General features: G+C 39.9%; 1 protein-coding gene across 2 annotated transcripts in view; it reads right to left on the minus strand.

The window, feature by feature from the left end:
• Window positions 1-3,603: 3,603 nt before the first annotated feature.
• Window positions 3,604-15,677, minus strand: part of RFTN2 (raftlin family member 2) — an 89,824-nt gene continuing 77,750 nt past the window's right edge. The window contains exons 8-9 of one of the 2 annotated variants that reach the window (XM_053598125.1): window positions 12,566-12,644; window positions 3,604-5,585 (exon numbers count right to left, since the gene is read on the minus strand). In XM_053598125.1, the coding sequence (XP_053454100.1) occupies window positions 5,316-5,585; window positions 12,566-12,644 (349 nt within the window). In that variant the 3' untranslated portion in view covers window positions 3,604-5,315. Of the gene's footprint in view, window positions 5,589-12,565; window positions 12,645-15,677 lie in introns of both variants that reach the window. The other variant, XM_053598124.1, reaches the window with a different exon arrangement.

A 15,677-nucleotide genomic window follows, 5' to 3' on the forward strand; every position in this document is an offset into this window, starting at 1 on the left:
TCATGCTACCAGACCTGAGACTGTACTATAAATCGATAGTGATCAAAACAGTATGGTATTGGCACAAAAACAGAGAAGTAGATGTCTGGAACAGAATAGAGAACCAAGAGATGAATCCAGTACTTACCATTATTTGATCTTTGACAAGCCAATTAAAAAAATTCAGTGGGGAAAAAAATTCCCTATTTAACAAATGGTGCTGGGTGAAGTGGCTGGCCATGTGTAAAAAACTGAAACTGGACCCACACCTTTCGCCATTAACTAAGATAGACTCTCACTAGATAAAAGATATAAACTTAAGACATGAAACTATAAAAATACTTGAAGAAAGTGTAGGGAAAACTCTTGAAGGAGTCTGCCTGGGTGAATATATTATGAGGAGGACTCCCCAGGCAATTGAAGCAGCTTCAAAAATACACTACTGGGACCTGATCAAACTAAAAAGCTTCTGCACAGCCAAGAACATAGTAAGTAAAACAAACAGACAGCCCTCAGAATGGGAGAAAAATTTGCAGGTTATACCTCCGATAAAGGTCTAATAACCAGAATCCACAGAGAACTCAAATGTATTAGCAAGAAAAGAACAAGTGATCACATCTCAGGTTGGGCAAAGGACTTGAAGAGAAACTTCTCTAAAGAAGACAGACGCACGATCTATAGACACATGAAAAAAAGCTCATCATCCTTAATCATAAGAGAAATACAAATCAAAACTACTTTGAGATATCACCTAACCCCAGTAAGAGTAGCCCACATAACATAATCCCAAAACCAGAGATGTTGGCATGGATGTGGAGAAAAGGGCACACTTCTACACTGCTGGTGGGAAGGCACACTAATACTTTCCTTTTGTTTTTTTTTTTGTTTTTTTTTTTTTTTTATTTGGCCGGAGCTGGGTTTGAACCCACCACCTCCGGCATATGGGACTGGCGCCCTACTCCTTGAGCCACAGGGGCCGCCCAATACTTTCCTTTTGGAAGGATGTTTGGAGAATACTTAGAGATCTAAAAATAGACCTGCCATTTGATCCTATAATTCCTTTACTAGGTTTATACCCAGAAGACCAAAAATCACAATATAACAAAGACATCTGTACCAGAATTTTTATTGCAGCCCAATCATAATTGCTAAGTCATGGAAGAAGCCCAGGTGCCGATCGACCCACGAATGGACTAGCAAATTGTGGTACATGTATACCATGGAATATTATGCAGCCTTAAAGAAAGATGGAGACTTTACCTCTTTCATGTTTACATGGATGGAGCTGGAACATATTCTTCTTAGCAAAGTATCTCAATAATGGAAGAAAAAGTATCCAATGTACTCAGCCCTACTATGAAGCTAATTTATATCTTTCATATGAAGGCTATAACCCAACTATAGCACAAGAATATGGGGAAAGGGCCAAGGAAGGGGAAGGGAGGGGGGAGGTTAGGGTGAGGGAGGGTAATGGGTGGGGCCACACCTACGGTGCTTCTTAGAATGGGTACAGGCAAAACCTACTAAATGCAGAGTATAAATGTCTACATACAATAACTAAGAAAATGCCATGAAGGCTACATTGACCAGTTTGATGAGAATATTTCAGATTGTATGTGAAACTAGCACATTGTACCCCTTGATTGCACAAATGTACATAGCTATGATTTAACAATAAAAAAAATTAAAAAAAGAAGTATCTGTCCAACATTTGTCCATTTACAATAAGGAGCTATGTCTTTTTTTTTTTTTTGAGACAGAGCCTCAAGCTGTTGCCCTGAGTAGAGTGCTGTTGCGTCACAGTGCTGTTGCGTCACAGCTCACAGCAACCTTAGACTCCTGGGCTTAATCAGTTTTCTTGTCTCAGCCTCCCAAGTACCTGGGACTACAGGTGCCTGCTACAACACCTATTTTTTGGTTGTAGTTGTCATTGTTGTTTGACAGGCCCAGGCTGGATTCAAACCTACCAGCTCAGGTGTATGTGGCTGGTGCCTTAGCCGCTTGAGCTACAGGCGCCGAGCCGACACTATGTCTTTTTAATATTGATTTATAGAAGTTGGGCGGTGCCTGTGGCTCAAAGGGGTAGGGCGCCGGCCCCATATGCCAGAGGTGGTGGGTTCAAACCCAGCCCTGGCCAAAAAAAACCACTTAAAAAAAAGAAGTCATTTATATATTTTTGATATGACTCTTTCGCCAAATTTTTTTTTTTTTTTTTTTTTGTAGAGACAGAGTCTCACTTTATGGCCCTCGGTAGAGTGCCGTGGCCTCACACAGCTCACAGCAACCTCCAGCTCCTAGGCTTAAGCGATTCTCCTGCCTCAGCCTCCCGAGTAGCTGGGACTACAGGCGCCCGCCACAACGCCCAGCTATTTTTTGGTTGCAGTTTGGCCGGGGCCGGGTTTGAACCTGCCATCCTCGGTATATGGGGCCGGCGCCCTACCGACTGAGCTACAGGCGCCGCCCTCAAGGGCAACCAAATTTTTTTTTTTAAGAGAGAGTCTCATGTTGTCACCCTTGGTAGAGTGCCATGGCATCATAGTTTACAGCAACCTCAAACTCTTAGGCTCAAGCAATCCTCTTGCCTCAGCTTCCCAAGTAACTGGGACTACAGGTGACAGTCAGAACACCCAGCTATTTTTAGAGTTGGGGTCTCACTCTTGCTAAGACTGATCTCAAACTCCTGAGCTCAAGGAATCCACCCGCCTCGGCCTCCCAGAGTGCTAGGAATACAAGTGTGAGCCATCACACCTCCTGGCCTGCTCCTTTTTTTAAAGAATAGACTTAGAGCTATTTATGTATACTTAAAATGCTCTAGAACCACTTGGTTATAATTTTTTATCATACAAACTTGTCATAATAAGGGTAATTGTTGAAATAAATGCTTATAAAATAAGTTTTGAGTTTACTAAAATAAACTAATACCTGTAAACTAATAAACTGACACCTGTAATCATAGCACTATAGGAGGCCAAGGCAAGAGGATTACTTGAGGTCAGGTGTTAGAGACCACCCTGAGCAAGAGTAATACCCTGTTGCTACTATAAATAGAAAAATAAAAGTGATTGAGGCTGGGCGTGATGGTTCATGCCTGTAATCCCAGCACTCTGTGAGGCTGAGGCAGGTGGATTGCTTGAGCTCACCAGTTCAAGACCAGCCTGAGCAAAAGTGAGACAGCTGTCTCTACTAAAAATAGAAAAACTGAGGCAAGAGGTTTGCTTGAGCCCAAATTGGAGGTTACTATGAGCTACGATGCCCCGGCACTCTACCCAGGGCAACAGCTTGAAACTGTCTCAAAACAAAAACAAAAACAAAAACCTGAGGCAAGAGAATGGCCTAAGCCCAGGAGTTGGAGACTGCTGTGAGCTATGTGAGGCCATGGCACTCTACCGAAGGGGATAAAGTGCGACTCTGTCTCTACAAAAAAAAAAACAAAAAACAAAGAAAGAAAGTGGTCATATTGCATGGCGCCTATGGCTCAAAGGAGTAGGGCACCAGCCCCGACCAAAAACAGTTCAAACCCAGCCCCGACCAAAAACTGCAAAAAAAAAAAAGTGATTGATATATTTCTTTTTATTTATTTATTTATTTTTTATTAAATCATAGCTGTGTACATTGATATAATCATGAGGCATCATTCACTAGCTTCACAGACCGTTTACCAAGTTGATATATTTCTGAGTTTTTCTTTACTTAAATACATGTATCAATTTTTATCTCTGATACTTTAAGTAGTCACAACTATTTAAATTGCACATGAACTTTATGGCCACGCTATATATAATGACTGAGAGTCTCTACCTCTTGCAGACTGGGCTTTGGGAAAAACTGAGTACATTCCCCATGTTCTTAACTTCTTTACATCTTGTGGACTCCAGAAGTAAAGATCGTTTCTACCAAAAATCCACCAACTGTTGAATATGTAACTCAGGTTTATCTAAAAGATGAAACAACAAACATTTCTGCAAATATTGTTCACAGGACTTTCCACAGAATAAGGCTGAGCACAGTATTCTCAAGTTCCTTTACACTACCAGTGTATATGTGATGCTTCTGGATGATAGAAGTAGAATAATTCCTGTTAATCTTATCAATAATTCATGGAGTTTGGCTTACTTTGGTTATGCTATATATTTGATAACATATAATACATATTTGTTATAATGTATAAAACATATTAATGGGTGTTCGTGTTCAATAAAACAGTATCCCAATGATAAGTGACATTTTATTATTCAAATGATCTTACAATGTCAATGTCAATGTTAATAAAAATATATAATAGACTGAATTCATCAAAGTCGACTGTAATTCACTTGAAGGTTCGCACTTTTCAAAAGTAAGCCTTTTGTAGATAAGTGAAAATCCTCTATTTTGTAGAATTTTAATTTTTACCTCTTAAAGACTGGAGCAAGGCAAAGGCATCCCTATTAGCAGAGGCAAGAGAAGCAGAGATGGGACAAGTACGTTATTATACACAAACTGAGCATCCTACTCCTGCAGCACTGAAAATTCTGGGTTTCAACATTATTCAGGATTTAGCAAGTCAAAACAGAAGCATAATTCAAATCTTGACAGATTAAAAAACGTCAGTTTCCATTTGAATGTGATGTTTCCCTCTTCATAGTGTTTGGATTTTAAGGTAAGAATATTAAATCTGTCTGTTAAAGTTTTTACCTGTTGATATTTTGGTTTCTCACATTAAATTTTAGGAGGTGCTGCTTTGCTTTCTGTATTTCTAAGCTATTAGGAGCAACAGTGTTTAAAGCTCAGTAAAAAGCAAAGACATACAATAAATATTTTTTTTAAAAAACACATTAATGTATGTAGTGGCTTGCTTTGCATATGTATACTATAGTTAAAGACAAAATGTGGATTAATTCTTATATTCGAGAAATAGATATTTATTTTCAGTAATCAGCTGTGTGTGTGTTTATGAGAAAGAGATTATTTTTCAGTTTAAGTAAGACTAACTTCCTGAGAACTCGCTACTTAGGTAAAATATTGGTACTCAGTCTTTTTACCAGGACTTGTAAGAAAAGCATACTTTGTACATTCATAAGAAACTGAAGTAGATTACTACTTAATAATCCAATGGAACATCTGTTTAAACAGATGTTTTAGTTGAGAGAAGTGTAAACATGATTCTAAATGTATAAATATATTGGTTATTCCTTGTCTGAGAGGTCACACCAAAGTTTTTACATAGATTAGAGGAAAAGTTGAGTATAGAAAAATTCAAAAATATTACATAAATGCAGATAAAGTAATACAATACCGTCAGTTGAAAATTATTGTAATAATTATTTACAAGGCCTTCCATTGCATCGGCTTGTGACTCACATACAAGTGACCTGTGTCAGCCCATCTTCCTGATCAAACTGCCCATCGTCTAATTCCCGGAGGACGCTGCTGCTGCTGCTGAGCCCTGGGAAGCCGCTGGACTGGGCTGGCCTTGCCCCCTGTGTCCAGCACTCTCTGGAAGGAGACAGCAGGCGCTCCTCAGGTGGGTGTCTGCTCTCTGAAACCTGTGATGCTGCTGTGTCTGATCCCACGCTCCTGCTGGAGACTTTGTTCCTGTCTTCGCTTTTTACATGCTGGCTGGCTTTCTTCTGAAACACGAGAGATAGGGCCCAGGAGTCAACAAGATGGGTGTTTCCTGTCCCTCAGCTCTAGCACATGTTGTTCTCTGCGTCCTGGAATGTCCTTCCCCCACACTCTGCAACATGCTGCTTATCTTCTAGGACCAGTGTCGAGCCACCCTCTGCCCCCGCCCCTGGACAAATCAGCTCCCCTCTCCCCCCTGTATATCCTTCTCCTGGGCAGGCTGGTTGTGCACACATCGGGGCTCTCAATGACACCTCTGAGTAAAGAAATGTGTGGAAGTTATGTAGTAGAATTACGAATGCATTTTTTTTTTTTTTAGAGATAGAGTCTCACTTTATCACCCTCAGTAGAGTGCTGTGGCATCACACAGTTCACAGCAACCTCCATCTCCTGGGCTTAGGCAATTCTGTTGCCTCAGCCTCCCGAGTAGCTGGGACTACAGGCATTGGCCACAACACCCGGCTATTTTTTGTTGCAGTTTGGCCGGGGCCGGGTTTGAACCTGCCACTCTCAGTATATGGGGCTGGCGCCCTACCCACTGAGCCACAGGCGCTGCCCAAATGCATTTTTCTTCTCGGTGTTTGTTGGAATTTGAAGACCTGAAAAAGTGCTTCGATAGACACCTTATACCCATTTCACTTAGACCCGGACTGTGCAGGAGAGTCATGGGTAGTTCAGATATGGAATGACTCTTCCCTTGTTCTGCTGCAAAGTGCTTCTGCCTGACACAGTGTATTTTTTTTTTGTTTGTTTGTTTTTTGAGACAGAGTCTTAAGCTGTCACCCTGGGTAGAGTGCCCTGGCATCATAGCTCACAGCAACCTCCAACTCTTGAGCTCAAGTGATCTTCTTGCCTCAGTTTTTCTATTTTTAGTAGAGATGGGGTCTCACTTTTGCTCAGGCTGGTCTCGAAATCATGAGCTCAGGCACTCCACCTGCCTCGGCCTCCCAGGGTGCTAGGATTACAGGCATGAGCCACCGCACCCAGCTGCCTGACACAGTGTTAATGCTCAACAGTATGGTCCAATTCATTCAGACTATTTGATAAACTGTGAATGTTTTTGCTAATAAACACTTACTGAAGGCAGGGAATGTCCTTGTTCAGTTCAGGATAAAGAGAACACAGTGCCCCCCGTTCTGTGGGAGAGGGGAAGGATGGGAAGGAGGATCCCTTGAGCTTAGGAGTTTGAGACCAGCCTGAGCAAGAGTGAGACCCCATCTACTAAAAATAGAAAAATTAGCTAGGTGTTGTTGAGGGAGCCTGTGGCCCCAGCTACTTGGGAGGCTGAGGCAAGAGGATTGCTTGAGCCCAGGAGTTTGAGGTTGCTGTGAGCTAGACACTCTAGCCTGAGCAACAGAGTGAGACTCTGTCTCAAAGAAAAAAAATAGGATATGGTCTCTGCCAAGGAAATGTAAGTCAAAGTAAGCTATCTAGCTGGGTACAGTGGCTCATGCCTATTGTCCCAGCTACTTACTTATGAGATTGAAGAGGGAGGATCGCTTGAACATAGGAGTTTGAGGCTAGCTTGGGCAACACAGTGAGATCTCATCTTTTTAAAAGGAAAAGATATATGAGAAAAAAATACTAATAAGACAAGCTAAGTTAATGAAGAGGGAGTTCAACAGGGGAATTAGCAGCTCAGTGTGTGGATGTTCAGACTCCTGATGAGATTTCAGTATAAGGGCTTATTTAATACTGATAGCATGAAATATTAGATTATATTCATATACCCTGAGGCAGTAAAACTGAACATGGATTTTTTTTCCCCACAATTTAAAAAGCACAGTAATATCCTAGTTTACACAAAGCTTATTCACTAAAAATTCATATGTATGTTAGTTGGGAACTAAGAAAGAAAAATAGAAAAATATAATATAGAAAAAAACAATCTAAACATAAAAATATAATCTATAACATAATTTTAGGAAAAGCTAAAATTATAAAACTCTTAGAAAAAAAAACATGATGTCAGATCCTAAGCTCTTCTTATAAAAGTTGGTTCATCCAAAGATTTATTGAACTGTAGTGCGCAAAATACAAAAAGTATTTTCTACTGGTTTTCATGGAAAAAATGCAAAGCAAAAAGCTTTATTAAACTGGCTGTTGTGAATGTAGCACCGTTCAGAATACTGTAAAGGAAGGAGACTCACATGAGCCCCAGATGCTGCCTGGGAAAGACATAGCCTGGAGTGTTTCACAGGAAAAAGCCAACAATTGAGTCCTTCCTCAACGAAGGCCCACCATAGTGGTTCCAAGTCGGATGTAATTGGTGGTGGTCACTCTTTCCATAGGAAAACATCAGATCTTTAATCCTTTTCCTGTTTATTTCTATTCACCACATTTATTGAATTTAGCATAACAGTGAAACATGACAGATTTTGAGAATGGCACCTTCTTCTCTACAGTGGGACCCTGGTCAGTGCAGACATAGTCTTTTGGCTTCAGAGCCATCTAATAAGCACAGCCAGACTGCGCTCCTCTCTCAGGCCTGGCTAGTGGCTACTTTTCCTGCATGCATAAAAGCTGCGCTCACTGTTGAATGCAGCTCTCAGTGTTCTCAACATGGATGGAATCACTGCCTCTGTTCTCTGTACAATATTAACACATAGTTTGTTTTAGTAAAACTAAAAGACTTTTATAAAAAAAAGAGGAGAAAAATCTTCATAACATGGGATTAGGCAGAGAATTCTTTTTTTTTTTTTTTTGAGACAGAGACAGAGCCTCAAGCTGTCGCCCTGGGTAGAGTGCTATGGCATCACAGCTCACAGCAACCTCCAACTCCTGGGCTCAAGCGATTCTCCTGCTTCTGCCTCCTAAGTAGCTGGGACTACAGGCGCCCGCCACAACGCCCGGCTTTTTTTTTTTTTTTTTTGGTTGCAGCCATCATTGTTGTTTGGTGAGCCCAGGCTGGATTTGAACCTGCCAGCTCAGGTGTATGTAGCTGGTGCCTTAACTGCTTGAGCCACAGGCGCCAAGCCTAGGCAGAGAGTTCTTAGATATAATATCAAAAGCATAATCATTAAAAAATAGATAAATTAGATTTTTATCAAAATTAAAAGTCTAATTTTGCTTGGTGAATGACACTGTGTCACTTAAGTTAGTCTGGAACTCCAGGCCTCAAATGATCCTTCTGCCTCCCAAAGTGCTGAGATTATAGGCATAAACTACTGCACTTGGCAAATGTTTTCTTTCTTTCTTTTTTTAATTTCTCCAGCTTCACAGGAATAAAACAATATATTCTTGAAATAGATACATTAAAAGACTTGGTTTCAACCACTGCTGGTTCTTTTGCAAATTTCTTATTTTGAAAGTCATGCTGTGTTAATGCAGATTGCCTTGTTCATCAGTGCTGTGCACCCAGTAGAATATGGCGATTTGAGGCTTAGCATAGCCTTCATCAAAGACCTGAAGAGTTATGAGTTTAAGTAGACAATGTTAAAGAAAAATGTTGTCAAAGGTCAAGATAGCAAAGATTGCACAAATATGTTGCAAGATCAAGCACATTCACTCACAGGCTTAGAAACGTGGATGAGGAAGAAACTTCCTCCGTCCTCTTAGGTTCAGTGTCTGAGGCTATGGATTAAACTGACAAAAGACAGGTTAACAGGAAAAAAGATTTATTTTGTATGCACACAGGGTCTTCACAAAAAAAGAAGTTAAAAAACTTCTGTTTGACAGAATCCAGCAACACATCAAACAAATTATACATCATGACCAAGTCGGTTTTATCCCAGGGTCTCAAGGCTGGTTCAATATACGTAAATCTATAAATGTAATCCAGCACGTAAACAAATTAAAAAACAAAGACCATATGATTCTCTCGATTGATGCAGAAAAAGTTTTTGATAATATCCAGCATCCCTTCATGATCAGAACACTTAAGAAAATGGGTATAGAAGGGACATTTCTTAAACTGATAGAGACCATCTACAGCAAACCCACAGCCAATATCATATTGAATGGAGTTAAATTGGAATCATTTCCACTCAGATCAGGAACCACACAAGGCTGCCCATTGTCTCCATTGCTTTTTAACATTGTAATGGAAGTTTTAGCCACCGCAATTAGGGAAGAAAGGGCGATCAAGGGTATCCATATAGGGTCAGAAGAGATCAAACTTTCGCTCTTCGCAGATGATATGATTGTATATCTGGAAAACGCTAGGGACTCTACTACAAAACTCTTAGAAGTAATCAAGGAATACACAGCAGCATCTCAGGTTACAAAATCAACATTCATAAATGGGTAGCCTTTATATATACCAACAACAGTCAAGTTGAAAAAACAGTTAAGGACTCTATCCCATTCATAGTAGTGCCAAAGAAGATGAAATATTTGGGAGTTTATCTAACAAAGGACGTGAAAGATCTCTATAAAGAGAACTATGAAACTCTAAGAAAAGAAATAGCTGAAAATGTTAACAAACGGAAAAACATACCATGCTCATGGCTGGGAAGAATCAACATTGTTAAAATGTCCATACTACCCAAAGCAATATATAATTTCAATGCAATCCCTATTAAAGCTCCACTGTTATACTTTAAAGATCTTGAAAAAACAATACTTCGTTTTATATGGAATCAGAAAAAATCTCGAATAGCCAAGACATTACTCAGAAATAAAGACAAAGCAGGAGGAATTACACTACCAGACCTTAGACTATACTACAAATCGATAGTGATCAAAACAGCATGGTATTGGCACAAAAACAGAGAAGTAGATGTCTGGAACAGAATAGAGAACCAAGAGATGAACCCAGCTACTTATCATTGTTTAATCTTTGACAAGCCAATTAAAAACATTCAGTGGGGAAAAGATTCCCTATTTAACAAATGGTGCTGGGTGAACTGGCTGGCAACCTGTAGAAGACTGAAACTGGACCCACGCCTTTCACCATTAACTAAGATAGACTCTCACTGGATCAAAGATTTAAACTTAAGACATGAAACTATAAAGATACTAGAGGAGAGTGCAGGGAAAACCCTTGAAGAAATTGGTCTGGGCGAGTATTTTATGAGGAGGACCCCCTGGGCAATTGAAGCAGCTTCAAAAATACACTACTGGGATTTGATCTTACTAAAAAGCTTCTGCACAGCCAAGAACACAGTAAGTAAAGCAAGCAAACAGCCCTCAGAATGGGAGAGGATATTTGCAGGTTATGTCTCCGACAAAGGTTTAATAACCAGAATCCACAGAGAACTCAAACGCATTAGCAAGAATAGAACAAGGGATCCCATCACGGGCTGGGCAAGGGATTTGAAGAGAAACTTCTCCGAAGAAGACAGGCACGCGGCCTTCAGACATATGAAAAAATCAAAACTACTTTGAGATACCATCTAACTCCAGTGAGACTAGCCTATATCACAAAATCCCAAGACCAGAGATGTTGGCGCGGATGTGGAGAAAAGGGAACACTTTTGCACTGCTGGTGGGAATGCAAATTAATACATTCCTTTTGGAAAGAGATATGGAGAACACTTAGAGATCTAAAAATAGATCTGCCATTCGATCCTGTAATCCCTCTACTGGGCATATACCCAAAAGACCAAAAATCACATCATAACAAAGATATTTGTACCAGAATGTTTATTGCAGCCCAATTCATAATTGCTAAGTCATGGAAGAAGCCCAAGTGCCCATCGATCCATGAATGGATTAATAAATTGTGGTATATGTACACCATGGAATATTATGCAGCCTTAAAGAAAGATGGAGACTTTACCTCTTTCATGTTTACATGGATGGACCTGGAACATATTCTTCTTAGTAAAGTATCTCAAGAATGGAAGAAAAAGTACCCAATGTACTCAGCTCTACTATGAAACTAATTTAGGGTTTTCACATGAAAGCTATAACCCAGTTACAACCTAAGAATAGGGGAAAGGGGGAAAGGGAGGGGAGGGAGAGGGAAGGTGGGTAGAGGGAAAGGGATTGGTGGGATTACACCAGTGGTGCATCTTACAAGGGTATATGTGAAACTTGGTAAACGGTCTGTGAAGCTAGTGAATGATGCCCCATGAATATATCAATGTACACAGCTATGATTTAATTAAAAAAAAACCAAAAACTTCTGTTTGATGTAGAAGACCTAGGAGCTTATATACCATTTAAACAAAGGGTAATAAATTGTGACTAGACCAGGGAAAAGGGGTTTGGGATTCTGAGGAAGTAAATTGGGGGAAGGTAAAAATGGGGTAAATTAATGGAAGATCAGGGTTATTATTTTAGTAAGATTTGTTTTTGCAGACTCAAGTTAGTTTGAATTGTCTCCAGTGATTAGGATCTCTCTTCTTTGTGGTAAGAGAGGGAGACCTCTTTACAAACTGAAAATTATTTTACCTTTATAAAGTGAAATTTATGTCCTGTTTTTTGGTAGAAGGCAGAGAGTTCCTTTTATGTCTACTGTTTTTTTGTTTGTTGTTTTGTTTGTTTTTTTTTTTTGAGACAGAGTCTTATTCTGTTGCCCAGGCTAGAGTACCATGGCATTAGCCTAGCTCACAGCAACCTCAAACTCCTGGGCTCAGGCTGTCCTCCTGCCTCAGCCTCCCTAACAGCTGGGACTAAAGGCAGGCACCACCATGCTTGGCTAGTTTTCTATTTTTTATAGAGACCTGGTCTCACTCTTGCTCAGGCTGGTCTCAAACTCCTGACCTAAAATGATCTTCCCACTTCAGCCTCCCAAAGTGCTGGGATTACAGGAGTGAGCCACTGCACCTGGCTTTGCTGTTTCTTAATTACATTCAGCTCAAAATAATCCTCACACCAAAATGCCAGATTTGGAGGTGGCATATTCTAATCCCCTCCAGAACTGTCTTGAGCTGATTGTTGGTACATTTCCCTTCATACACATTGGTTCAGAAGACTGTTTCCACGTGGAGACCGCATTCCCTCATCTATAGTCACCATTTAGAATTATAATGACAGTTTAAGGACTAAATGATTCAACATAACATTCAATTCATAAAGCATCAATTTTACTCACATCTGGTGTTTGAGCAGCTGAATTCCACATAACTGGCCTCTGAAGGAATACGACCTGCTTAGTAACCAAATTCCCTTCACTGCAAATTAAAACAATAGCGTTTTAGTATTCATGAAGTAGTAATTCTGTATATTTCACATTTGGCTGGAATGAACCATATATATACTTGGTAAAATAATCTTCTAAACAAAAAATAATTATAAAATATAATTCTGTGTAAGTTAACCGCTGGAAAAAACAGAAAAAGCCCCTAAAAACTGAATATGGTTATTATAAAAGAAAACAATTTTAATGTTTAAATATACTTGTAATCTCACTATGCTACCAATTTTCATCTTTTTGTTCCTTTCTTAGTTTTTACCAACTTGTGTATTTTTGTATATTTGTACTTGTTTCTGTGATTTTCACTGAACACTCTTCCTTATTTTTACATTGTAATCACATTTTTAATGACTGCATAATAGTGCATTTAATTCTTTTAAAGAATTAAAAGACCAAAATAAAGCCTTTCTTTTATTATTGGAAAACTAGACTGTTTCCAGTTTCTTGCTAATTATAAATAATGCTGTTATAAAAATATGTCTATTTCTTCCTCTTATGATTTATTTCTTTGAGATAAATTCTCAGGAGTGGGATTATTAGGTCAAAGGAATATGACTTAAACTTCTTAGTGTACGCCTTCTCAAATTTGCCTTATAAAAAGAAGAGACAGATTTGGACTGCCGCGTGTGAGAAATTTCACATACGTTTACAACTGCCGGACTTCAGCCACAGCCGGTTTTATTTTCAGATGCTTCTTTGTAGTCAGCTACTCAGTATTCTCCTTACTTAACTATCATCATGGCAAATTACCCCTTGCCAAAGACTATTTGGGGGTTTGTATTTCTCTTGAAATGCTTTTCACAGAGTCTCCATGGATTTATGGGGAGGAGTGTCTGTAGCTAATGTTGCTGAGTTACGACTTTTATTATGCAAAAAACCCCAACAAAACCTTACTATTAGCTGCATTTTATGCTGAGCTCTTTTTCTGGAAAATGAATGCAACGCTGAAACTGTTGCTCTAGAGGTATATGTCAACTGCACACCACTGAACATCCCAAACTTACTGATACCACTAAATTTTTAGAAAAATCAAATCTTTCCTAAAATGGTAATAGGAGATTGCTTGTTTCTTATTTTCAGTTTGAAAGGCTATTTCTAGTCTAATCTCATTTTAGTTTGGTTTTATCTTTGATTAGACCAAAATACTTGGTATGTGGTAACTTTTGGGAACATCTTAAACTATCACGAGACATAAGTCAGTATGGAGAAGGGATTAGCATGTGTACAGAAAGGCTGGTCATATGTTTGGGAGGCATGGAGTGTGCTGGAGAAAGCAGTGGCTTTTGGAACCAAAAAGTTCCTGGGTTTTCTGAGGACGACTGGTGAATGGCTAACAAACATGAAAAAATGCTCATTGTCCTTAATCACAGAGAAAAGCAAATCAAACCCCCCCCCATCCCAAGATACCACCTAACCCCAGTGAGAATGGCCCACATCACAAAGTCCCAAAGCTGCAGATGCTGACGTGGATGTTAAAACAAATGTTCTTTTAACTAAACTCTGTATTAGTTTTACTGCAAACTAATACAGCCTCTTTGCAAAGAAGTATGGAGAATCCTCAAAGAACTCAAATTAGACCTCCCATTTGATCCTGTAATCCGATTACAGGGCATCTTCCCAGAAGAAAAAAAAAATCATTTTATCATAAGGACATTTGTACTAGATTGTTTATCACAGCTCAATTTATAATCACCAAGATGTGGAAGCAACCTAAATGCCCATCAACCCAGGAATGGATTAACAAACTGTGGTATATGTATACCATGGAATACTATTTAGCCATAAAAAGATGGAGACTTTATATCTTTTGTATTAACCTGGATGGAGTTGAAACACATTCTTCTTAGTAAAATATAACAAGAATGGAAAAGCAAATATCCAATGTAGTCAATACTAATATGAAGCCAGTAGATAATCTAATACACACCCACATAAGAAAAAAAAAACTCAACTCAAGTTGGGGTGAGGGAGATTGAGGGAGAGGGGTAGTGTGTTCCTAGTTAATGGACACAATGTTGGCACACATTTTGGGTGTAGGACACAACTACAAGAGGGACTCCGTCTAACACATGCAAATATTGTAACCTAGTTGTTTATACCCTCACATTAACCTGAAATTTAAAAAAAAGTTTCTGGGTTCAATTCTGAACTCTATCATAATACCTAATAGCTGATGCCTATGTCGATGTGCAGGAAAAGCCTCCCACTGTCCCTGCCTCTAGAGGGGGCACAGCAAATGTAATTCCACTTTCTCCTTGTGTGTACTGAGAAGTGGGGAGACAAAGGGGAGGGTGAGCCAACCACTGCCACTTCAGTGTAACAGCTTCACAGTCAAACCAGGAGTGAAAGGGATTAACCTCTATAAGGACAGAAGCTAGCCAGTCTTCCTTCCTGCCTGCCTCCCTCCCTCCCTTCCGCTCTCCCTCTCTTCTTCCCTCCTTCCTTCCTTCCAATTTTTAGAGACAGGATCTTGCTCTGTCACCTAGGTTGGAGTGCACTGGCACGATCACAGCTCACTACAGCCTTGGACTCTTAGGCTCAAGCAGTCCTCCTGCCTTACCTCTCAAGTAATTTGGACTACAGGCACAGGCCACTATGTCTGCCTAATCTTTTAATTTTTTTTTTTAAAGACAGAGTCTCACTATGTTGCCCTCAGTAGAGTACTGTTGCATCACAGCTCACAGCAACCTCAAACTCTTGGGCTTAAGCAATACTCTTGCCTCAGCCTCCCAAGTAGTTGGGACTACAGGCACCCGCCACCTAATCTTTTAATTTTTAATAGAGCTGGGTCCTCACTCTGTTGCTCAGACTGGTCTCAAACTACTCAACTCAAGCAAACCTCCCACCTCAGCCTCCCAGGCCCTGGGATTACAGGTGTGAGCCAACACACCAGGCCCAGAAGCTTTCAAAACAGGAGCTTTGAAACTGTTTCCAATCAAAACTGACAATGCAGGCCAGGTGTAGTGGCTCATGCCTGTAATCCTAGCACTCTGGGAGGCCAAGGCAGGTG

The sequence above is a fragment of the Nycticebus coucang genome, chromosome 7, assembly GCF_027406575.1.
Source record: "Nycticebus coucang isolate mNycCou1 chromosome 7, mNycCou1.pri, whole genome shotgun sequence".
Taxonomy (NCBI): domain Eukaryota; kingdom Metazoa; phylum Chordata; class Mammalia; order Primates; family Lorisidae; genus Nycticebus; species Nycticebus coucang.